The sequence below is a fragment of the Aquarana catesbeiana genome, linkage group LG07, assembly GCF_042186555.1.
Source record: "Aquarana catesbeiana isolate 2022-GZ linkage group LG07, ASM4218655v1, whole genome shotgun sequence".
Classification (NCBI taxonomy): domain Eukaryota; kingdom Metazoa; phylum Chordata; class Amphibia; order Anura; family Ranidae; genus Aquarana; species Aquarana catesbeiana.
Window position 1 is genome coordinate 316,009,974 of NC_133330.1, and position 24,673 is coordinate 316,034,646.

Below are 24,673 nucleotides of genomic sequence, written 5' to 3' on the forward strand. Positions count from 1 at the left end.
CGTGGGACCTTTGCTGTCCAAAAGTCCGCTCATGTGCACACAGCATTAGTGTTTTAATCCCCCATTTATTGCCAAATGATCTCCCATAAGAGGTTGGCCAAGGGATCAATAAAAAACCATATATATTTAAATACTCAAATTTTATTTTATTTTTTAAAGGGTTACAACTAGACAGATATGTATATATAAAGATACAAAAAGATATACCTCAGAGGGGTGCTGTGTATGTGCAGACAAAGGCAACATAGGATGAAAAGACACACTGGGTCAGGAGGATATATTATTCATCCCTAGTATCATGCAGTAAAAGCTGATGAATATATATATATCAAGAGTCCATATTACAATTTCTGTTCAATGGCTTGAAAAGGGTCCAAACGGAGCCTCAGAAACATCCCACAGATGCACACATTCAAAGGATACGCAGTCTATGAATAACAGAGAAGTAAATTAAATATGACTGATATCAATGTAGCTACACATATTTTAAACTGCTACAGTGTTGAAAAAATAAAATGTCAAAAATAGCATTTACCTGAGCCAGTGTGCACCGCTGATATGTTGCCTTATCAAGAGCTACAACACTAATGCACCCTTACTAAAGCTCACTATATATAGGAGCTAAATTGAGTCAAACCTCCCCTTGCTAGCAGGTGTGGGTGATAATAATCTCTGCTGACACCATGGTCCTCTGAGATGGCAGTGCAGGAGGAGTGACGTCATGCGTCGCGCTCCCATCGACACGCATGCGCGGTTTGCCCGGGGAGCCACTAGACACGGAAAGGAGACTAGACGATGTAGCATATAGACTCCTGCACAGCAAGCGGCGCCTGCACAGAAATTGCCAACCATGCTGGCAATCACATGACTGTGGGAGGTGGGACATGGATGAAGGGAAAAGAAATCATCAACCCTAACACCGTGGGGTTGATGAATGCCCACAATATACATGGGAGATCGCGTGGGGAATGCCGAGCAGACATGGAGATTGGACCGACGTGATTTAACACTCAGTCCAAATGACTCTAAAATAAATAAAAATAAAATAATGAAAATAAATATAAAAATAAACAAAAATAAGGGGGCAAGAAAAAAAAGAGTGATAGGATGAAGGGGACTGATTTAGTTGCCCAAAGCTCAAATGGCACATGAATGCAACAACACATACATAGATGTACAATCAAAGGCAGACGAATATGGATATATGTACCTCAATCACAACAATATATTCCCATAGCAATGTAGTAACAAAATATAAATGTAGATGATAGACCATATATATATAGATGAAAAAGATAGAGCAAAGAAACGGAATGGCTATACTATCCCATAAAAATTGTGCCTTCAAAATCCAAAGAGACACGGAAAGATATATATATATAGATCTAACTACTTTTCTATGCCTCCAGATGCAAACTCCTCAAGAAAGGGCCTATAGTTAGCTGCCTCATTTAGGCCTGGAAAGGTTGTAGCCTGGAGCATAAAAATCCATTTGAGTTCTTTTTGTAAAATGATTTTATTCCAGTCCCCCCCTCTTGCACTGGGATACACTCTATCCAAGACCAAAAATGTGATCTTCGGAAAGGTGGCATTGTGCAGGGATAGAACATGTCTCCCCAAGGGAGAGATCTGGAACACATTTTTTCATGCTCCAGATATGTTTGGACATCCTAGAACGTAGTTTGACCTTAGTTTTGTCTACATAAAAATAGCAAAGTAACAGATATACCACCCCCTTAGTCTTGCAGTTGCCAAAATGCACTGCTTTAAAGGGCCTTCCATTTGGCAATACACATGCGGGTCCCAACTGTAAATACTGGCAAAAGGTGCAGCTCCCACAAGTGTATGTACCTTTGGTTTTGAAGGGATCACCCCGATTCTAACCTCTAAACTCGCTTTGGACAATGCAGTCTCTAATTGATGTGGCACGTCTAAAGGTGATAAGTGGTTTTGTTGGCACAAATCTGCCCAGGTTGGCATCCATGGACAGAAGGTGCCAATACTTTTGCAGTATATTGCGAATCTTGTTATGTTGGTTAGAATAGGATATTATTATTCTAGTCGCTTTTTTGTTTATGGGAATATAGAAGTTCATATCTGTTTTTTTCCAAGGATTTTTTGTAGGCCTTCTTAAGGCATGTTTTTGAATATCCTCTCTCCAATAGTCGAGTCTGTAGCTTTTTTGCTTCGATTTGAAAAATTTTCTCATCGGAGCAGTTTCTTCTAGTACGCAAGTACTGACTAAAGGGTATGGAAGTTATGAGTGGACGTGGATGGAAACTAGACGCGTGGAGTATGGAATTTCCCACTGTTGGTTTCCTGAATAAACAAGTCTGGATGGCACCACCCTCTCCACGGAGGACCGTGACATCCAGAAAAGTCACCTCATCAGAATGATAGGTCATTGTAAAGTTTAAATTAAATTGGTTCTTATTAAGCCTGGCTAGAAAGGCGGATAGCATCTCTATTGAGCTGCCCCAGATTAAAAACACGTCATCGATGTATCTTACCCACATCGTAATGTGGTCGGTATACATCAGCAACTGCTCATCTACCATCAAAGACCACTGCTCCCACTCCCCCAGGTACAGATTGGCATACGATGGGGCACAGCATGTCCCCATCGCAACACCCTGTACCTGGAGGTAGTGGGAGCCATCAAAAGAGAAAATATTGTGGTGGAGAATAAAATCCAAAGATTGAACAAAAAAATCACTATATGGCCATTCATCATCTATTTGGGATAGAATGTGATGGATCGCAGCAAAACCCAGCGTGTGCGGAATGGAACTATAGAGCGCCTCGACGTCAATCGTCACTAACGTCAAGTGTTCTGAAATGAAAAGGCCATCTAGAATTTTAAGAAAATGGATCGTATCCTTGACATAGGATAGAAGGCTAATTACAAAAGGCTTGAGATGTTCGTCGATTAATCGACTCAGTCTTTCAGAAATAGAGCCATTACCCAAAATAATCGAGCGGCCAGGTGGATCATTTCTGCCCTTGTGGATCTTGGGGAGCGAGTAGAACGTTGTAATTCTCAGATGCTCATTGTGTATGTATTTCCAGGTTGTAGCTGTTATGATACCCTTTTTACCTGCAGTATCTACTAGATCATAGAATTTGGCATTGAACTTTTCGATCATGTGAACAGGAATGGAACGGTACCCATTCTCATTTTTGAGAATTTAACTGCACATAGCAGTTTACTGATCATTATCCATGATAACGGTATTCCCACCTTTATCAGATGGTTTAACCACCAATGAATAATTTTTTGATAGATCTTTAAGAGCCTGTTTTTCCAACGAGGTCATGTTCTCTTTGGGGTTGACTTTTAGTGATATCTTATTCAAATCTCGGGATACAAGCTTTAAAAAATGTTGCTACATTTGGATTAGAGCTGGGTACAGGGAACTGATCTGATTTTTTCTTTAGGTTTAGGTTTTTCTTTAGATTTAGGTTTAATTACCTTCTCATTGGATCCTGTGTCGTTATCGGCCAACAGCCTTTCGATGACGACACAGTCAATGAGATCTGATTGATCATTTTCCTCAAGGAGAGAGATGAGCTGGTTGATGCAGTGGCGGGCAAACTAACTGCACCTGCCAATAGGCATATTTTTCAAGTTTTATTAGGTAGTCATTTTAAAAAGGTGAGGTTGTCTGGACCTAATAAGCAGAGCTTGCATTTTTCTGCAGGGACCACCTTAAATGTGATGCACATGAGAAAACTACAATGAGTAGTTTAATTCATTGTTTCTGGACCAGGATGCTGTAGCACCCTAGGGTGCCGTTTGAGTCCCCATAGGGTGCTGTGAACATCCGACACAATTTGACTTGGGTGAGTGTCAGGATTTGCCATGGTGCGGATGGCTACCATTTAGCAGGAGGATGGACGTCTGCCTCCTCAAGACCTTCTCTACTAGGCTTGTGCAATTCGTTTCGTAACTAATCGAAAATTCGGCCGAATTTTGCATCTTTCGGACATTCGGATGCATCCGAATGTCCGAATAAAAAAATAACGAATTTCAACTAATACAAAAGATATTATAGCGAATATGACGAATGAATTCGACATGATTCAGTAGTTCGTTAAAGATCTAATGAAACAAAAGGTCAACTCAAAGTAAATCTTACAGTCCAATCAGCTGATTAATTTTGTGCTGGAGGTTGGATTACTGGCAAAGTGCATTCCTGAGAACTGAGTGAGAAGGGTGTTGTATTGTATTTGAGCAGAGGAGAAGAGATATTGTCATTGTGTGTGTTAATAGATTCAATAAACAAACGACTTTCCAAACTACGAATCATTATTACGAATATATATATATATACATACATAAATATCGAATTTCAACGAATACAAACGAAATTATAGCGCATATAACAAATGAATTCAACATGATTCGAGATGCAGTATAACGAATATCGACACTCTACGAATAATAACGAATTATTCGAAAACTTATTAACCTAACATAACGAATATAACAGAACGAAATTATGTACGAATGACAACAAACCGAAACTAAACAAAATTTTCTGTTGTGCACAAGTCTACCTCTGGCCCATTGGTGTAATTGAGGGGCTCTTTGATTGAAAAGGGGGGTGAAGTGTGTGATTAGGGGGCTCTGTTATGGGTGGCTTTTTTGTGAGGGGATCCTGTGATTAGGGGTTTCGTGTTAGGGGAGACTGTGTGATCAGGAGACTCTGTGATGGTGGGACTGTTTTTGGGATGAGAGGACTCTGATGTGATGAGAGGACTTTGTGGTGGTGGGGACTCTCTGATGTCATGAGGGGCTTTCATTTATGGGGTGGCTTCTAATGTATAGGGGGACATTGATGTGATGGGGGGCGCTGACGCAATGGGGGGGTCCCCTGACGTGATAGGGGACCTTTGATATGAAGAGGGCTTCTGATATAAAGTATCCACTATAAGGGTAGTTGTCTTCTTGTGGCTGAAGTTGGGCTTTAAAGAATGTTACAGTAATATAGTGAAAGGCCTATCATTTTCACCCCTCCCTAAAGCATGCTGACTGGGAAGTTTTCTGATTTCAAGTGATTGTAAAGTCTTGTTTAAAAAAAAATAACAAACATGTTATACTTACTTCCTCTGTGCAGTTGGTTTTGCACAGAGCAGCCGTGATCCTTCTCTTCTCGGGTCCCTCTTTGCTGCTCCTGAACCCTCCCTCCTATCGAGTGCCCCCTCAGCCAGTAGCTTTCTATGGGGGCACCCGAGCCGAGTCACCGCTCTGTGTATCCATTCAGACACGGAGCCCCGACCTGGCCCCACCCCTTTTCTCCCTGATTGGCTTACTGACTTTGATTGACAGCTGCGGGAGCCAATGGTGCCGCTGCTGTGTCTCAGCCAATCAGGAGGAGTGTCCCGGACGGCTTAGACTTTCGTGGACATCGCCGGAGAGAGATGGGGCTCAGGTAAGTAATTTAGGGGTGCTGGAGAGGCTGCTACACACAGAAGGTTTTTTATCCTAATGCATAGAATGCATTAAGATAAAAAAAACCTTCTGCCTTTACAATTCCTTTCAATACTGGATTCCATGAATAGCCTGGACATCAGCTGCTGAGATCTGGGCTGGAGTGGAGCAGATAAGGTTTTTCTATTACAATAGGGTACAAAGTCTCCAAGTTAATGAGTTAAGCATTTTCGAATTCACAAAGAGCAAAAACTTGCCTTTAAACTGGTCATAGATTAGTGAAATTTTGTTTGAAAAATGTCATTTTAAGAATATTTGTTTAATTTTCTAATCGTTAGTGGGATTGAATCAATGTTAGTTTTTGACTGCAGCGATGGAAGATGTTTCTTAAACAAACGAACTTCTAACAGTGTATGTGGTTTTCAATTTGTAAAGTCATATTAAAATCAAATGTTTTTTTTTTTTTTAAATACTCTCAAAAGACATTGGTCATGTCGGTAAATGTACTAATAATAAATTTATCTTAACTTTTGCAATCTAGATTTGAGAAACTGACGCACTGTTTGGTATGTGTTTTTGGTATGTGTTTCTATTCACACGGCATACCTAAAATAATTTTCTAAAAAATATTTCTTTCCTTTTCTAGTTGCTTCTTTGGTGCAGCTTCTGTTCAGAATAGCTTCCAAATCTATCTCCTATTTTGTAGACGCTATAACTTTTGCGCAAACTAATCAATATACGCTTATTGCGATTTTTTTAATTTTTTTTACCAAAAATATGTAGAAGAATACATATCAGCGTAAACTGAGGAAAAAAATTGTTTTTTTATATATTTTTGGGGGATATTTATAACAAAAAGTAAAAAATATTGTGTTTTTTTTCAAAATGAGGTGATCAAATACCACCAAAAGAAAGCTCTATTTGTGGGGAAAAAAGAACGTCAATTTTGTTTGGGTGCAACGTCGCACGACTGCGCAATTGTCAGTTAAAACGACGCAGTGCCTAAACGCAAAAAGTGCTCTGGTCAGTAAGGGGGGTAAAATCTTCCGGGGCTGAAGCGGGTCGTCCCCCCACACAAAATAAAAAGTCAGCTGCTACAAACACTGTAGCTGCTGACTTTTACTATTAGGGTGCTTACCCATCCAGGCATCCAGCGGTGTCCTCACCCGAGCTAATTTTTCAATCGGTTCCCAGGTGCTGGTATCTCCATCTTGGCTTTGCTTTACCAATACATAGAAAGGGGAAACTAGAGAGTAGAATTTTTAAAGAGGAACTTTACTGCCCTGTTTGTGTTTTGTTTTTTTGTTTTTTTATATCAGGTTTGCTGGGTTATGCTGAACAAGCATACCCACATGCCCAGCAAATGCATCGGTCCTGTAGCGACCTCCTGCACTGCTGTTCTCCCCCCAGTCCCATGCCACCATCTTGCTCACTCTGACATCATCAGGAGCCAGCTGTCTTTTTCCTAGTTCTTGCAACCGACACCCTGATGACGTGCATGTGATGCAGCACCTCTTCAGGGGGCTGGCGGCAAGAACCAGGAAAAGAAAGCCAGTATCACGCGAAGGCACATGCTCATTTTCGTTGGCTGACCTGAAGCCTCCTGGGATGCGTGACGTGAGTATCCCAGGAGGCTGCGGGAGCTTGGTGAATGGGAACAAGTTATGCAATGTGGATGCGAACATGTAATATAAAAATATAACGTAGGGGTAATCTCAAATTGGTGGCAAAAGTGGAAGTAAACTTTTTAAAAGCAGCCATCCTCAGCCAGGGTTCTACCAGAAGTGGCTAGGGGTTCCTTGACCTGCGGCTAATTTACCTTCCATCTGATGGTTCCTGCAGAGGTCCAGATCGAACACCACTTGGCAGAACCAGCGGCATGACTGCAAGGGTGCAATGCTTGCCACCCATGAAAGGGAAGTATTCTTCCCACTTATCACCACCATTGAAAGGGGCATTTTTCCAATGACCCTTGATAGAATAATCCTATCAGGCATCCACTGAGACCTGAAAATTATTTTAAAGGTTCCACTTGGGTAAACAGGTTGAGAAATGCTGCTTTAAAGTTGTTTGTAAACCCTCTTTTTGGACTTCTACCTATAGGTAAGCCTAGAATAAGGCTTACCTATAGGTAGTGGAAATATCTCCTAAACGTGCGCCGTTTAGGAGATATTTCATTTGTAGTCCGCCGAAAATTCCAAACGGCGCATGCGCGAGGAAGAAATGAAACTAAGTGCCGTTCCTTCACCAGCCTGTGCCGTTAATCGCGGCTCCTGTGCGCATGCGCGGGAGTGACGTCACACGCGGCTCTGGCGAATCACAGTGCCGGAGTCCGCAGCCCGGAAGGAAGAGGGGACAGAAGATGGACGCTGCCTACACAGGGGACATCGCTGGATTCTTTTGCAGGTAAGTGGCACATAATGGGCTAGTATGCGATGCATACTAGCCCATTATGCTTTTCATTTGCAGGCTTTGCAGCGAGCAAACCCATCAGGGTTTACTTCCTCTTTAAGACCCCTTTCACACTGGGGCCTGCGTTAGCGTTAAAGCACCGCTCGTTTTAGCAGCGCTTTAGCACTGTTTAAGCAACGCTTTTCGGCCACTAGCAGGGCGCTTTTAACCCCAAAGAAGGGGTTAAAACCGCCCGTGTTGCGGTGCTTCCGAATCGCTTTGGAAGCGCTGTTTATTCATTTCAATGGGCAGGGCATTTTGGGAGCGCTAAATACAACGCTCCCAAACCGCCCCGAAGATGTTGCTTGTAGGAATTTTCCTAATGTCCCGCAAGCGCACCGCCCCAGTGTAAAAAGACACACCGAAATGAATGGGAGGCGGTTTTCAGGCGCTATTTAGAGGCTATTTCTAATGCTAAAATGTCTGAAAACCGCCTCAGTGTGAAAGGGGTCTAAAGGATCGCTAAACCCAAGAACAAACATGTTAGGAATTGCAACTTACCCGTTCTTAGATGTGGTGGCTGCATTTGTTTTCAAAAATATATTCAACAAGTGCAGAAAATGCCTAGTTATCTTGCCAGGAATGCAGTGTCTTTGTCATTTGAGCTGAACTGGAAGCAAAAACAATGTTGTCTTCCTTCTGTAAACTACTAATCCCCCCCATCCCATCTTCCTATGAACAATGGCAGATATGTTTGTAGTCCAGCCACTGGTAATTATGGCTTATTCCATAAACACAGTAGAGGAGTGAGCATAGCCACCCAGGGTGTTTTTCTCCTGGTAAAAATAACAGAAAAAAAAGGCCAAGCAAAAAGAAAAGTAATGCAGTCACCATATTTATGGACCGGTAAGCTGCAATATATTATCGTTTGGTTTTGGATTTAGGTAACGCTTTCAATTTCTTACCCCATATGTATCGACAGTTGAAAAATCACAATAATCATTTTTTTACAAGTACTGCTTGTTGACAAGAATAAAATAACTTCTGCTCCTGAGCTTCCTCATGTGACCTACCCTAGATCATACGGTGCTTAGCTTCGGGCACTGTGGGTGTTTCATGTCATTACAAACTGCCGAGACACTATTGCATTTAATCAGACTGACCCTGTCTGGTGGACTTGCAGTGAAATGAGAGTATTAGCAAGGTAAAACATCATTATTATTACATCATGCATAGCTCCCAACTGTCCCTGATTTGGAGCAATGTCCCTCTGTCCCTCTTTCCTCCTCATTTGTCCCTCATTTTGGTCTGATCTATATAGATGTATATAAAATGCACTTTTTATGTATCAAAAAGTGTTTTCCAGTGCTAAACCTTTCATCTGATTTCTAAATTTCTGCATATGTAAATTCCAAAAGCCAATATAAAGGAATAGTAGTGGTAAAAAAAGCACTTGTGGGTTTAACCAATCTTGTTTTTCTTGTTTTTTTGTACAATTCTCCTTTAAGGGGGCGTGGCAAGGGGTGTGTCCTATGCTTGCATACTTTTGCTGCTAGGTGTCCCCCATTCCCATCTCAAAAAGTTGGGAATTATGCATCATGCCCCACTAAGTATATATATATATATATATATATTTGTCATTTCTGAAAAACTCAGATCATCCAGTGACAAATATCTAAAAGAAGAGCCTTTCTCTGCAAATCCCGGGGTCACTTTGCTTTGTAGGTTTTTTTTTTGGGATGTGATATTGAAATTGAAATAGAGATGTTTAGGTGTCCATGGTGGTGTGTGAGAATAACACATTTCAACGGCAGACATACACTATATTGTCAAAAGTATTGGGACACCTGCCTTTACGCACCCATGAACTTTAATGGCATCCCAGTCTTAGTTCGAAGAGTTCATTATTGAGTTGGCCCACCCTTTGCAGCTATAACAGCTTCAACTCTTCTGGGAAGGCTGTCCACAAGATTTAGGAGTGTGTCTATGGAAATGTTTGACCATTCTTCTAGAAGCACATTTGTGAGGTCAGGCACTGATGTTGGACGAGAAGGCCTGGCTCGCAGTCTCCACTCTAATTCCTCCCAAAGGTTTGCTATCGGGTTGAGGTCAGGACTCTGTGCAGGACAGTCAAGTTCCTCCACCCCAAAACTTGGTCATCCATGCCCTTATGGACCTTGCTTGGGAGCATGAAATTGTCCAAAATGTCTTGGTATGCTGACACGTTAAGAGTTCCCTTTACTGGAACTAAGGGGCCAACCCCTGAAAAACAACCACACACCATAATCCCCCCTCCACCAAATGATTTGGACCACTGCACAAAGCAAGGTCCATAAAGACATGGATGAGCGAGTTTAGGGTTGAGGAACTTGACTGGCCTGCACAGAGTCCTGACCTCAACCCGATAAAACACCTTTGGGGTGAATTAGAGTGGAGACTGCAAGCCAGGCCTTTTTGTCCAACATCAGTGCCTGACCTCACAAATGCGCTTCTGGAAAAATGGTCAAACATTCCCATAGACACACTCCTAAACCTTGTGGACAGTCTTCCTAGAAGAGTTGAGGCTGTTATAGCTGCAAAGGGTGGGCCAACTCAATATTGAACCCTACAAACGAAGACTGAGATACCATTAAAGTTCATGTGCGAGTAAAGGCAGGTGTCCCAATACTTTTGACAATATAGCGTGGCTGTGTTACAGGAAGATGTATGTTTGTAGACTGAGATTACTAGTAAAATTTTTATTTCACTGCCGACCATTGTGATAACGAATGCACCATTTCAACCTCAACAGTGCAAACATACCTTGAGATTAATGTTCCTATGATAAGGGTGAGGCTACCACCACCCAAACCTCCCCCGTGTTCTGCTACAAGGTCACAGGTGTGACTTCAGTAATGAGTGTGCCACATACCTTCCAACTTTATGAGATGGGAAAGAGGGACGTGTTTCCCAACACAAAGCATGTAGGCAGTATACGCAACCCACCACTCTTTCAACTATGTAGACCATAATGAATCACTAGATGGCTATGCTATCTTCCCACAATGCTTCATGAATGGAGGCAATATTCCTCCCACTGATATAAAACAATGGAATGCTATTCCTCCCACTGATATAAAACAATGGAACACCTTTCCTCCCACTGATATAAAACAATGGAACACCTTTCCTCCCACTGACATAGCAGTGTTGCATTATTCCTTCCACTGACACCAATTATGGGGGATTATCCCTACCACTAATAACAGGGCAATATTTCTACTGCTACTGACCACAGGTGCTATGAAATTTTTTTTTTTTACTCCCACTGCCCACCAACCTGAGGCATTGTTTACTCCCATTGATACTGGGGCATTTTCTACTCCCACTGACCACCATCTTGAGGCATGGTTTACACCATGGGCGTCCGTATGGGGGGGCAAGTGCCCCCCCCCCCCCCTCTTGAGCAAGGTGCCCACATACGCAGCCCTCAAAATTTCCACTTGCCTGCTCGCATTTGGCGAGTGGAAATTAGCGGAGGGCGAGTGTGGAGCAGGGGCGGACTGAGCTGACAGTTTCCTGGCTGATCGCTTCTGGGAGAAGCAGTGCGGCCATCAGATTGGCCGGGAGAGGGGGCTCTTTGCCCCTGGGCTGCTCTGATGTTCTGTACAAAAGGCCGCACTGCTTCTACCAGGAGCGATCAGCCAGGAAACTGTCAGAAGGATCAGGCAGCCAGATGACACAGAGCGGGGATCTCCCGCTGAGACGCCGGCCGCTGTCAAACAAAGTCCCACCTCCTGGACTGGCATTGGACCAGTGTGCTGTCTATTAGAGTAGTCGATCTAGGGGGTGGGACTTCATTTGACAGCGGCGGCTATTTATATACAAGCCGCGTTTCAGCGGGAGATCCCCGCTCTGTGTCATCCGTCTGGCAAACCCTCCTGATTCCTCCCTAATGCATTTCACTGATGAGGCTGCACGTATGGGCTGCATTGATGGATAATGATATGCTGCACTGATGGCCAATGATATGCTGCATGTATGGGCAAAGATACACTGCACTGATGGGCAATGGTATGCTGCCTGCACCGATGGGCAATAATACACTGTAATGATGGGCTGCATTGAAGGCCAATGATATGCTGCACTGATGGCCAATGATATGCTGCACTGATGGCCAATGATACACTGCACTGATGGGCACTGATGGGCAATGGTATGCTGCACTTTTGGGCAATGATGGGCTGCATTGATGAGCAATGGTATACTGCACTGATACGCTGCACTGATGGGTAATGGTGATGGTGCACTGATGGGCAATAATACGCTGTAATGATGGGCTGCATTGATGGGCAATGATATGCTGTACTGATGGGCAATGATACCCTGCACTGATGGCCAATGATATGTTGCACTGATGGCCAATGATACACTGCAGTGATGGGCTGAATTGATGGGCAAAGATATGCTGCACTGATGGGCAATGGTATGCTGCACTGATGGGTAATAATACGCTGTAATGATGGGCTGCATTGGAGGCTAATAATATGCTGCACTGATGGCTAATGATACGCTGCACTGATGGCCAATGATACACTGCACTGATGGGCAATGGTATGCTGCACTTTTGGGCAATGATGGGCTGCATTGATGAGCAATGGTATACTGCACTGATATGCTGCACTGATGGGCAATGGTGATGCTGCACTGATGGGCAATGATACCCTGCACTGATGGCCAATGATATGTTGCACTGATGGGCAATGATACACTGCAGTGATAGGCTGAATTGATGGGCAATGATATGCTGCACTGATGGGCAATGATGCACTGCACTGATGGGCAATGACAGGCTGCACTGATGGCCACTGAGATGCTGCACTGATGGCCACTGATGAGGCGGAACTAATAAGCTGCGCTGATGAGGCTGCACTGATGGGTAATAATACGCTGTACTGATGGGCAATGATAGGCTTCACTGATGGGCAATGATGGGCACTAATAGGCTGCACTGATGGGCAATGATAGGCTTCACTGATGGGCAATGATGGACACTAATAGCCTGCACTGATGGGCAATGATAGGCTTCACTGATGGCCACTGATATGCTGCACTGATGGCCACTGATGAGGCGGAACTGATAAGCTGCGCTGATGGGCACTGATCAGCTGCACTGATGGGCACTGATGAGGCTGCACTGATTTACACTAATAGGCTGCACTGATGGGCACTGATATGCTTTATGTTAATATTATTAAAGTTGTTGTTAATATTTATTTGTGGAACTTAATTCTGCATAAAACATTTAACAGTGTATTTTCATAAGATAAAGGGCGTGTTTAGGGGCGGACTTAGGGGCGGGGCACGTTAGGGGTTAAAAACAGATTAGAAATAGCTAATCCGACAATGGCAGCTTGATCCTTCTAACAAGCTTTTGCATCAGGTTTCTCAAACCTTTCCATGCCTGTGCTTTATATGATGACTAAGCCCCTCCCCTTCATGACATTATCGAAAAGGGGGGGGACATGGGTGGCCTTAAAATGATGCCCCCCCTGAAAAAAGTTCTGCGGACACCTATGGTTTACACCCATTGATACTGGGGCATTTTCTACTCCCACTGGCCACAGTGTCCCCCCCCCCCCCCCCTAAAGTCTGAGGGACAGTAAACTGGCCCTTTGCTTAGAAAGTATAGATACCCATGTGATAGTATATGACTAGCCTTAATTATGAGTTGGAATATTAGTTCTTTTGTTTATTAAGTTAACTTTATTTTTGTTTCTTTATTGTAGGTGAACCAAGGAAGTTTGATCCAAAGTTTAAAGGACCCATCGGAAACAGGTAACCTTTGTTTACTTAAATGAGTAGTGTGCTTAAAGGGGACATAGTGTGCTTTTCATAATGTACTATTATGATCAGAAATAAAAAATATTACTTTTTAATCAGGTCAACATGAAATATTACATATGAAAAGTTCATATTTAGCTTTTCAGATCAATAGGCGGTGCACTCCCAAATAAGCAGCAGCTCTCCGGTGCCGAGAAAACACCTGCGTTGTAATAGATCTGAAAGGAGGTATCAGCTTACATATGCAGCAGAGAAAGAGCCCACCCCTTCACCCTAATGCCGCATACACACGACCAGGTTTGCCATCAGAATAAACTCAGAAGGTTTCTCCGACGGAATTCCATTCAAGCGGTCTTGCCTACACACGGTCAACCCAAAGTCCGACCAAAGCCCGACCATCCAGAACACGGTGACGTACAACACGTACGACGGGACTAGAAAAAGGAAGTTCAATAGCCAGTAGCCAATAGCTTCCGTCTCGTACTTGCTTCAGAGCATGCGTCGTTTTCGGTCCGTCGGACCAGCATACAGACGATCGGTTTTCCTGATAGGAATTGGTTCCGCCGGAAATATTTAGAACATGTTCCATTTCTAGGTCCATCAGAATTTTCAAAAAAAGAAGTCCGATGAGGCATACACACAATCGGAATAGACGATGAAAAGCTTCCATCGGACTTTTTCTATCGGACATTCCGCTCATGTGTACGCGGCATTAGGGAAAGTGTCTAACCTTGAAATATATAGGCTTTAAGCAAACATATGAGTGGGGCTGGGCTTTCTTTTTTGAAAGCCCAGCAAGTTTCTTAAAGTACTGTAATATCCCTTTCACACTGGGGCGGTTTTCAGGCACTTTAGCGCTGAAAATAGCCTCTACTAAGCACCTGAAAACCACCTCCTATTCATTCAAGTGCTACTTTTCACACTGGGGCGGTGCGCTTGCGGGACGTTCGGAAAAGTCCTGCAAGCAGCATCTTTGGGGTGGTTTGGGAGCGCTGTATATAGCCCTCCCAAAACGCCCTGCCCATTGGAATTTATGGGCAGTGCTTCTGAAGCGTCTGAAAAGCACTTCGGAAGCGCCGCAACACGGGAGTTTTTAACCCCCTTCTTTGGGGTTAAAAGCGGGCGAAAAGCGCTGCTTAAACAGCATATGTGCCTGCGGCCCCAGTGTGTAAGGGGTCTGGTTTGCTGGGGGTCAATTGTTGCTGGAAGGGATCTACTGTTGAGGGAGGGGTCTTTAATACTGGCTGCTGGGAGATCTGTTGTTGCTGCTCAAGGTCTGTTGTTGCTGGGGTGAAATTTTTTCTGCAGGGGTCCATTTTTGCTGGGGGAAATCTATTGATGCTGGGGAGGGTCTATTGTTGCTGGCTGCAGGGGATCTATTTAAGACTCCTTTCACACTGGAGGCGTTTTTCAGGCGCTTTAGCGCTGAAAATAGCACCTGTAAAGCGCCTGAAAAAAGCCTCAACTGCAATCCCAGTGTGAGATCCCGAGTGCTTTCACACTGGGGCGCTGCGCCGGCAGGACGTCAAAAAAAGTCCTGCAAGCAGCTTCTTTGAGGCGCTTTAGGAGCGGTGTATACACCGCTCCTAAAGCGCCCCTGCCCATTGAAATCAATGGACAGCGCGGCCAAAGCGCTTGCAAAGCACCTCCGCAGCGGCACTTTGTGGGAACTTTTAACCCTTTATTCGGGCACTAGCGGGGGTTAAAAACGGCCCTCTAGCGCCCAAAAAGCGCTGAAAAAACGACGGATGCTGCTAAAACTAGTGGTGCTTTACCGCCCCCGCGCTGGCAGTGTGATAGGGCTCTTATGCCCTGTACACACGAGCGGACTTTTCGACCGGACTGATCCGGCGGACAATCTGACCGTGTGTGGGCTTCATCGGACCTTCAGTGGACTGTTTGTGTCGAAAATCTGACGAACTTTAGATTTGGAACATGTTTCAAATCTTTACGTCGGAACTCCGCCGGACCCAGTTCCTATCGAAAACTCCGCTCGTCTGTATGCTAGTCCGACGGACGAAAACCGACGCTAGGGCAACTATTGGCTACTGGCTATCAACTTCCTTATTTTAGTCCGGTCGTACGTCATCCAGCGGACTTTGGAGTGACTTTGCGGACTTTGGTGTGATCGTGTGTAGGCATGTCCGTTCGTTCGAAAGTCCGTCAAAAGTCTGTCGAAAGTCAGTTGGAAAGACTGTTGGACCTTTGTTGCCGTAAAGTCCACCCGTGTTTACAGGGCATTACTGTTTTTCTTGTTATCATGAACAAATTCCATACAAAATGATACCTGGCTTTGTAATCTCTAAAAGGGGTGGTACTGGGAGGTGGGTGGGGGTGGAATCAAGAAACGGTGCTCAGAGATGGGTAGGACCTTTCCCCTAGTGGAGATTAGGGGCAGTCATCCCAACACCAACATATTGGGAGGTCAGTGCTGATCAATGATGTGCAGCTCATGAAGGGGTGAGTGCATGTAGACAGTAAGACCCCTTTCACACTGGGGCTGCGTCAGCCATAGTTTTAGCGGTGCTTTGCCATAGTTTTAGCGGTGCTTTTCAGCCGCTAGCGTGGCACTTTTAACCCCTACTGGCGGCCGAAAAAAAGGTTAAAAGCACCCGTTTTAAAAGCACCCACTGAAGAGCTGCCCATTCATTGCAATGGCCAGGACGTTTTGGAAACGGTGTATACAAAGTTATGTCTACGGCCACCCCTCCACTCAGATGCTGCTCTGGTAACGTAAGCCTAATAGAGCGACAATCTTAGCTCTGGGATACTCCAATGTGCCTCCAACACCATTAAGAACTATTACTATTGCACCTGTATTGACTGAGTTACTGAGTTGTCACTACCATAGTGTTTGGAACTGTACACCAAGTGTACAAAAATGTGTTACTTTCATTGAACCAAATAATAATTGTTCTACTATACTTCTCTGGGTGCCTTTCTCCCACATCAGGACTGGCTTTGTCTACAACTCTGCTCCTTCAAATTGGTTCGTCCCCTTAGTTGAAAACAAATGCTTACTTGACTTTGCTAACCATTAGAAAAGCTTTTTTCAACCAAAGTGCCTTGAGGTTTCTTCAGGGGTGCCTTAGCAAAATGCCTAAAAATTGCCCAAAAATTGTATACAAGCCGGCTTGTGGATGAAGGTTGGCGTTTAGTTACACTAAGTCACAGGGTTTCATTGTGCACCATTACAAGCTTCTAGCTGCTGGCGTTCTAATGGCCAAAGGCATCATCAGTTCATATGATAAATGTCCGTCACCTGCATAGCATCCTTGTTTGACCCTCCCCTGCCCCCCTCCCAGTGGCGGCCCCTGCATTGTGGGCGCACGGACACCGCCCCCCATCCATGTGCACAGCCCCTTTCAGGATGCCGGACCCATGGACTCCTATGGCGGGGGTGGGAGGGTTTTTTTTTTAGGCACCTGATTAGAGCCAAAGGCTCTAATAGGATTCAAAATAGGATGGGGTCAGGGCACAGAGAGCACGCCCTGATCCCACCCAATTGTGTGACGATAGCGAATTAATTTTCGCTATTTTCACACTCGCCTTCCTCCCGCCAATCAGGAGGCAGGGTGTCAGACCTGTTTCCTGATTGGCAAAAGCGCCCGGCCACCCTATTGGATGCCTGGTGCTTAGGAAGAGGAGCGGAGGAGACACACGCTGGACTGGAGGAAGGATACCTCTCTGGTGCGCTTATAGAGGAGCCTGGCGGTAAGTGCCTGTCAGAGCAAAAAGCCACGAGCCACTCGCGCGGGGGAGGGGGGGGGATTGCTGCCAGAGCCACGAGCCCTGCGATGGGGTGCTGTTAGAGCCGCAAGCTTCAAGGGGGGGTGCCACTGTCAAAGCCCAGAGATGGGGGGGCGGGGGGCAAGTGTGCTGTCAGAGTTACAGGTCCCAAGAGTGGGGGGTTGGGGGTGTTCTGTCTGAGCCGGGGGTCCTGTGCTGATTTGTATACCCTGATCTGTGAGGCTGAGCTTTATATACCCAGATCTGTATACCCTGATCTGTGAGGCTGAGCTTTATATACACTGATCTGTATACCCTGATCTGTAAGGCTGAGCTTTATATACCCTGATCTGTATACCCTGGTCTTTGAGGCTAAGCTGTGTACCCTGATCTGTATACCCTGAGTTTTATATACCCTATCTGTATACCCTGATATGTGAGGCTGAGCTTTATATATCCTGATCTGTGAGGCTAAGCTGTATACCCTGAGCTTTATATACCCTGATCTGTACACCCTGATCTGTATACCCTGATATGTGAGGCTGAGCTTTATATACCCTGATTTGTAAACCCTGATCTGTGAGACTGATCTGTATACCCTGATCTGTATACCCTGATCTGTGAGGCTGAGCTTTATACACCCTGATCTGTATACCCTGATCTGTGAGGCTGCGGCTTATATACCCTGATCTGTATTCCCTGATCTGTGAGGCTAAGCTGTATACCCTGATCTATATACCCTGATCTGTATACCCTGATCTGTGAGGCTGAGGTTTATATACCCTGATCTAGCAAGCTGACAGGTGCTGCTGTTGGACAGGTATGGGGCAGTGGTGTGGGACAGGGAAGGAGGCAATAAGGTATATCCAGGGGGTAACAAACAGTTAAAAACAGTCTTGGTATATATGGCGAGCGGCAGCCAGCTTCTCAGAGTAGAAGGGACTCTGTGATATGAGAAAAACAGAAAAAAGGCAGCGCCGCTCTACGGGTAGTAGATTAGTAAAACAAGGCTTTAATAATGTAAAATGTGCACTCACATTTGAGTAATAAAAACAGGCATGAGTTAGTTCTCCTAAGCATCGCAGAGTCTCATCTGGTTCCAGCTGGGCTGTAGTGGGGTCAGACCCCGGCCGCTTCCGGTGGCGTCCGTAGCTCCGAGGTGTGGGATTCTCTCTGCCAGCGCATCAACGTCACATACATATACTCTGATCTGTATACCCTGATCTGTGAGGCTAAACTGTATACCCTTAACTATATACCCTGATCTATATACCCTGATCTGTATACCCTGGTCTGTATACCCTGGTCTGTGAGGGTAAGCTGTATACCCTGATCCATATACCCTGATCTGTGACGTTGAGGTTTATATACCCTGATCTGTATACCCTCATCTGTGAGGCTAAGCTGTAAACCCTGATCTGTATACCCTGAGCTGTATACCCTGATCTGTGAGGCTGAGCTATATATTCTGTCCTGTGATGCTGAGCTGTATACCCTGAATAAGTGGAATACGGGGGACAGAGTGGTTGGATTGTTTAAGGGATGGGGCTTATGAGAAGTGGGAGAAGTCAAAAAGTAAGGCAGGGGTCTGGTGCCCCCCCATCCTAAAACTTTACCAGCCGCCACTGCCCTCTCCATTAGCATTGTGGCCACATTAGTTGAGTGATGGAGAAAAACTCAGTGAGAAGAGAAACATTGGACTACTAGTCAATACCCGTTTGCAAAAGTTTATTTGCTTTGGAACATTTCTAACGTTGGGTATACTACTTGGACTTGTGGATGTTGCTGCATTATGTAAAACTATTAGAATAGTTTTTACATTTTAAAATGGGATGCCTCAAGACTGTTCATCATTTTTAAAGGGTGCCTGGAGACTGTCCATAATTTGTAAAGGGTAACTCGAGACTGTCCATAATTTTTAAAGGGTGCTTTGGTTGAAAAAAGGAACGCGGCATTAGAAAATGTAACAAACGTTCAAAAAAATTAAAATTTTCATACGAAAGTTCTACTAGTGTACGGCAAGCTTTAAGCTGGGGCCTATTCTAGTGTAGCTACTCCACCGTTCCAGTGGGTTTATTTGTAGCTCCATTGCTGCACCTTAGTCCTCCAGGTAGGACAACAACAATGGCCCATTGGCATGAATATTCAGAAAGACCGTACAGAAAATAGTCTTTTTTTTTTCTGAGCTAATTTTGGAGACATCTGAGATGAGAGTTGAACCCAATTAACAGATAAACATTTTCTATCCGTTAATTCAGCGCTCTGGACAGATCTTGCGTTTGGCAACAGCTTGGGCCTCGGGGACTAACATGTCTCAATCTGACCTCTCTCAATGGCCCATGCGTTCTTATAAACAGCCTCCAAGCTGTCTGGTTCGTTTCCATTGCCAAACTTGTAGGATTGTGCAGGGCCGACAGATGCCACAAATGAAGAGGAGCCGGAAATATTCCAGAAATGCAGCCAGTCAAACATTTTCTCACTGTAACACGAATGCCCCCACATTTTCAGTGAAATTACAATGACATCGTTTCAGTTCTCTCCCTTCCAAGCGTTCGCAGAGATTGTGCCGTTTCCATGTGATTCATAGTGTTCAGTGGCTTAATGAATACAGAGCAGCCTCATCTTCTGTTTTTACAGATCTGCCTGCTCTGCCAATATCCTTTAGAGCTGCGTATGCAGCCAAATGAGAGGTATTCCGTTTGCATCAGAGGATAAATGATCCAGGTAATGCACTCCAATTGGAGCTGCATATTTACAGAAATGCTAAACGCCTAAAGGAAAACTTCAGCCAAAAAAAAAAAAAGGAACAAAAGTTTAAAATGGTCAAAATGGCCAGGGTTTACCCATACCTTATTCATTCTAGGGCTCCATTCACACCAATGCGTTTTTTTCATGCTTTTTTCAGAAATGCGGGACATTTTTTTTAACATGGGTTCCTATGCAACACATTCACATCCATGCATTTTTGCTCCTTTGTGTTTCTGGAATGGGTCAGGGACTTTTTACGCAGTTTTTTTTTGCTTTTTTGGTTCAATAGACTTCAATGGAGAAGCTGCAGAAAAGACTGTAGTGCGTTTTTATCGCGGTCTGCTCTTTACGTTTTTAAATCTGCCCAACAATAAATTTTCAAAAAAAAAGCATAAAAAATACAAAACGCCAATCACTGCAAAATCGGAGTAAAAAATTTAGCAAATGGAGCAAAAAACAGTGCAGAAGCGCTCAAAAGCAGCATGTGTAGATGTAGATCAGGCCTTAGTGCCTTTCAAATTATACAGCTGCTTTATCCTGAACTGTGCGCCACCAATTTTTGAACTTCACTTCTGAAGCGTGCCGTAAAGTGTAACTCCATTTTTATTAAGAAAAAAACAACCTCCTATGGGTGATCCATGCCTATTGCAACAAACTTTGTAGCAGATTTCTATTTTGTTTGCCTTGAACAAGGAGCTGTTTGTTTTGCCCTGTGAATATTAATTCTGAATGGCAGGGTCTGATTTATTAAAATCACCCAATGCACTTTCAGTGTCTAATAAGAAAAGCTGCAGGATAGGCATACTTTTAGAAGTATTTCATCCTTGGGGACTATCTCACCAAAGCTAAAATTCCTATTGCAGGGGGTGACTAAGAGTTGAATTGTTTCTTAGTCACTTCCCACCTGAAACATGCATACATGTGGCCTCTCGGCAGGTGGCCCTTAATGTCAAGCTGCCGCGTATATGTGTCTATAGGTAAACAGTTTCCTGTGCTGAGAGAGCCCGCTCTGCACGCTCCCAGCGCAGTGACTAAACTGTCATGGAAAGCTCCCGATGCATACTTGTGATTGGGAGCTTTTGATCATGTGAGCACTGTGACAGGCAGTCACAGCGCTCACATGATCAGAATCTCGGCCTCTGCCCCCTGGCATTTGGATCCACTTAAAGTGATATTAAAGATTCCTTTTTTTTTTTTTTTTATAAAATAATAAACCTGCCATACTTACCTGCTCTGTGTAATGGTTTTGCACAGAGCAGCCCCGATCCCCTTCTTCTGGGATCCCCCCGCTGGCACTCCTGGCTTCTCCTCTTCGGAGAATGCCTGCATAGAAAGCCATCTCTTATGGGGGAATTCCTGTGGGCTCGTTTCCGAGCCGCTGTGTCTGCGTCCATTGACACAGACCGGGTGGCTCGACCATGCCCCCACTCCTTCTCACAGCATTTGATTGACAGCAGCAGGAACCAATGGCTCTTGCTGCTATCAATCTGCCCAGAGAGGAAGTACAGACCTGGGAGAGCTGCTGCTCTCATGCACAACACTGGATCATGAATGGACTCAGGTAAGTATAGGGGAGGGGGGATTCTGTTACAAAGAAGGTTTTTTGCCTTCTATGCATTAAGGTAAAAAATCTTTAGACTTTAGAACCACTCTTATGCCCTGTATACACGGTCGGACTTTCCGACGGAATATGTGTGATCGGAGCTTGTTGTCGGAAATTCCGACCGTGTGTAGGCTCCATCGGACTTTTCTATCGGAATTTCCGACACACAAAGTTTGAGAGCAGGCTATAAAATTTTCCGACAACAAAATCTGATCCTTTAAATTCCGATCGTGTGTAGACAAATCCGACGGACAAAGTGCCACGCATGCTCAGAATAAATAAAGAGATGAAAGCTATTGGCCACTGCCCCGTTTATAGTCCCGACGTACGTGTTTTACATCACCGTGTTCGGAACGATCGGATTTTCCGACAACTTTGTGCGACCGTGTGTATGCAAGACAAGTTTGAGCCAACATCCGTCAGAAAAAATCCATGGATTTTGTTGTCGGAATGTCCGATCAATGTCTGACTGTGTGTACGGGGCATTAAGGGTTGGGAGGCAGCAGCAGGAAGGGATTAGTGGAGACATCTGGGAAAATCAATGAGCTAATTGCACAAGCCGCATAATTACATTTTTGGGGGCGTTCAGTATACCAACAACATACAGAAGGCCTCCAGGTTGGCATATTGTATTTCATTTTACAGAAAATTACAGCGGCTGCAGATTACCTGCTACAGTCTGGTCACGTGATCTCCCCTGTGTCAGCCAATGGTAGCAGCTCGTAAAGCTTGGAGCAGTGACATCACCCATAGGCTTTAATGGCCCATCCATTGTCTGCGCTCCCTCATCTCCTTTGCATCTGCTTCTGGCTGACAAGGGGGGAGCTACAGTATATTGAAAAAGTATTGATACCCCTTGAAATTTTCCACATTTTGTCATGTTACAACCAAAAACTTAAATGTATTTTATTGGAATTTTATGTGATAGACCAACACAAAGTGGCACATAATTGTGAAGTGGAAGAAAAGTCAATACTTTGTAGAACCGCCTTTCACTGCAATTACAACTGCAAGTCTTTTTAGGATGTCTCTACCAGCTTTGTACATCTAGAGAGTGACATTTTTGCCCATTCTTTGCAAAATAGCTCAAGCTCTGTCAGATTGGACGAAGAGCGTCTGTGAACAGCAATTTTGAAGTCTTGCCACAGATTCTCAATTGGATTTAGGTCTGGACTTTGACTGGGCCAATCTAACACATGAATATGCTTTGATCTAAACCATTCCATTGTAGCTCTGGCTGTATGCTTAGGGTTGTTGTCTTGCTGGAAGGTCAACCTCCAACCCAGTCTCAAGTCTTTTGCAGACTCTAATGCCCCGTACACACGATCGGACATTCCGACAACAAAATCCTAGGATTTTTTCGGACGGATGTTGGCTCAAACTTGTCTTGCATACACACGGTCACACAAAGTTGTCGGAAAATCCGATCATTCTGAACGCGGTGACGTAAAACACGTACGTCGGGACTATAAATGGGGCAGTAGCCAATAGCTTTCATCTCTTTATTTATTCTGAGCATGCGTGGCACTTTGTGCGCCGGATTTGTGTACACACGATCGGAAGTTCCGACAACGGATTTTGTTGTCGGAAAATTTTATAGCAAGCTCTCAAACTTTGTGTGTCGGAAAATCCAATGGAAAATGTGTGATGGAGCCTACACACGGTTGGAATTTCCGACAACAAGGTCCTATCACACATTTTCCGTCGAAAATCCGACCGTGTGTACAGGGCATAATAGGTTTTCTTCTAAGATTGCCCTGTATTTGGCTCCATCCATCTTCCCATCAACTCTGACCAGCTTCCCTGTCCCTGCTGAAGAAAAGCATCCCCACAATATGATGCTACCACCTTCGTGTTTCACGGTGGGGATGGTGTGTTCAGGGTGATGTGCAGTGTTAGTTTTCTGCCACACATAGCGTTTTGCATTTAGGCCAAAAAGTTCAATTTTGGACTCATCTGACCAGAGCACCTTCTTCCACATGTTTGCTGTGTCCCCCAGATTGCTTCTCGCAAACTACAAACAGGACTACTTATGGCTTTCTTTCAAAAATGGCTTTCTTCTTGTGACTCTTCCATAAAGGCCAGATTTGTGGAGAGCACGACTAATAGTTGTCCTGTGGACAGATTCTCCCACCTGAGCTGTGGATTTCTGCAGCTACTCCAGAGTTATCATGGGCCTCTTGGCTGCTTCTCTGATTAATACTGTCCTTGCCCAGCCTGTCAGTTTAGGTGGACGGCCATGTCTTGGTAGGTTTGCAACCATACTCTTTCCATTTTTAGATGATCCCTGACCTGTCTGGTGTGTTCCTTGGCCTTCATGATGCTGTTTGTTCACTAAGATTCTCTAACAAACCTCTGAGGGCTTTACAGAACAGCTGTATTTATACTGAGAATAAATTACACACAGATAGACTCTATTTACTAATTAGGTGACTTCTAAAGGCAATTGGTTCCACTAGATTTTAGTTAGGGGTATCAGAGTAAAGGGGGCTGAATACAAATGCATGCCACACTTTTCAGATATTTATTTGTAAAACATTTTGAAAACCATTTATAATTTTCATTCCACTACACAATTATGTGCCACTTTGTGTTGGTCTATCACATAAAATTCCAATAAAATACATTTACGTTTTTGGTTGTAACCTGACCAAATGTGGAAAATTTCAATGGGTATGAATACTTTTTCGAAGGCACTGTAAATCACATGACCGGCATGGAGGGTGCTAAAAATAAGTAAGTATCTACATCTTTCTTAAACATGTTAGTTAGCATAGGTGTTAGGAGAGGGAGGGGACAGTTTTAAGGCTAGTTAGGTGGTAGCCTGGAATTCCTCTTTAAATCTTGCGCTCTTCAGTCAGGTTACATGATGTAATGGGTCTTCTTTCCTCTTGCACTTGGTGATCCTAAATGTTGCGAAGAACGGTGCTATGTAATGACTTCTG

At 44.2% G+C, this 24,673-nt stretch overlaps 1 protein-coding gene across 3 annotated transcripts in view; it reads left to right on the top strand.

The window, feature by feature from the left end:
* SLC44A5 (solute carrier family 44 member 5) overlaps nt 1-24,673 on the top strand; it is a 297,524-nt gene that overhangs the window by 118,417 nt on the left and 154,434 nt on the right. For all 3 annotated transcript variants that reach the window (XM_073593722.1, XM_073593723.1, XM_073593720.1), the window contains exon 2: nt 13,594-13,642. In XM_073593722.1, the coding sequence (XP_073449823.1) occupies nt 13,594-13,642 (49 nt within the window). The remainder of the gene's footprint in view (nt 1-13,593; nt 13,643-24,673) is intronic.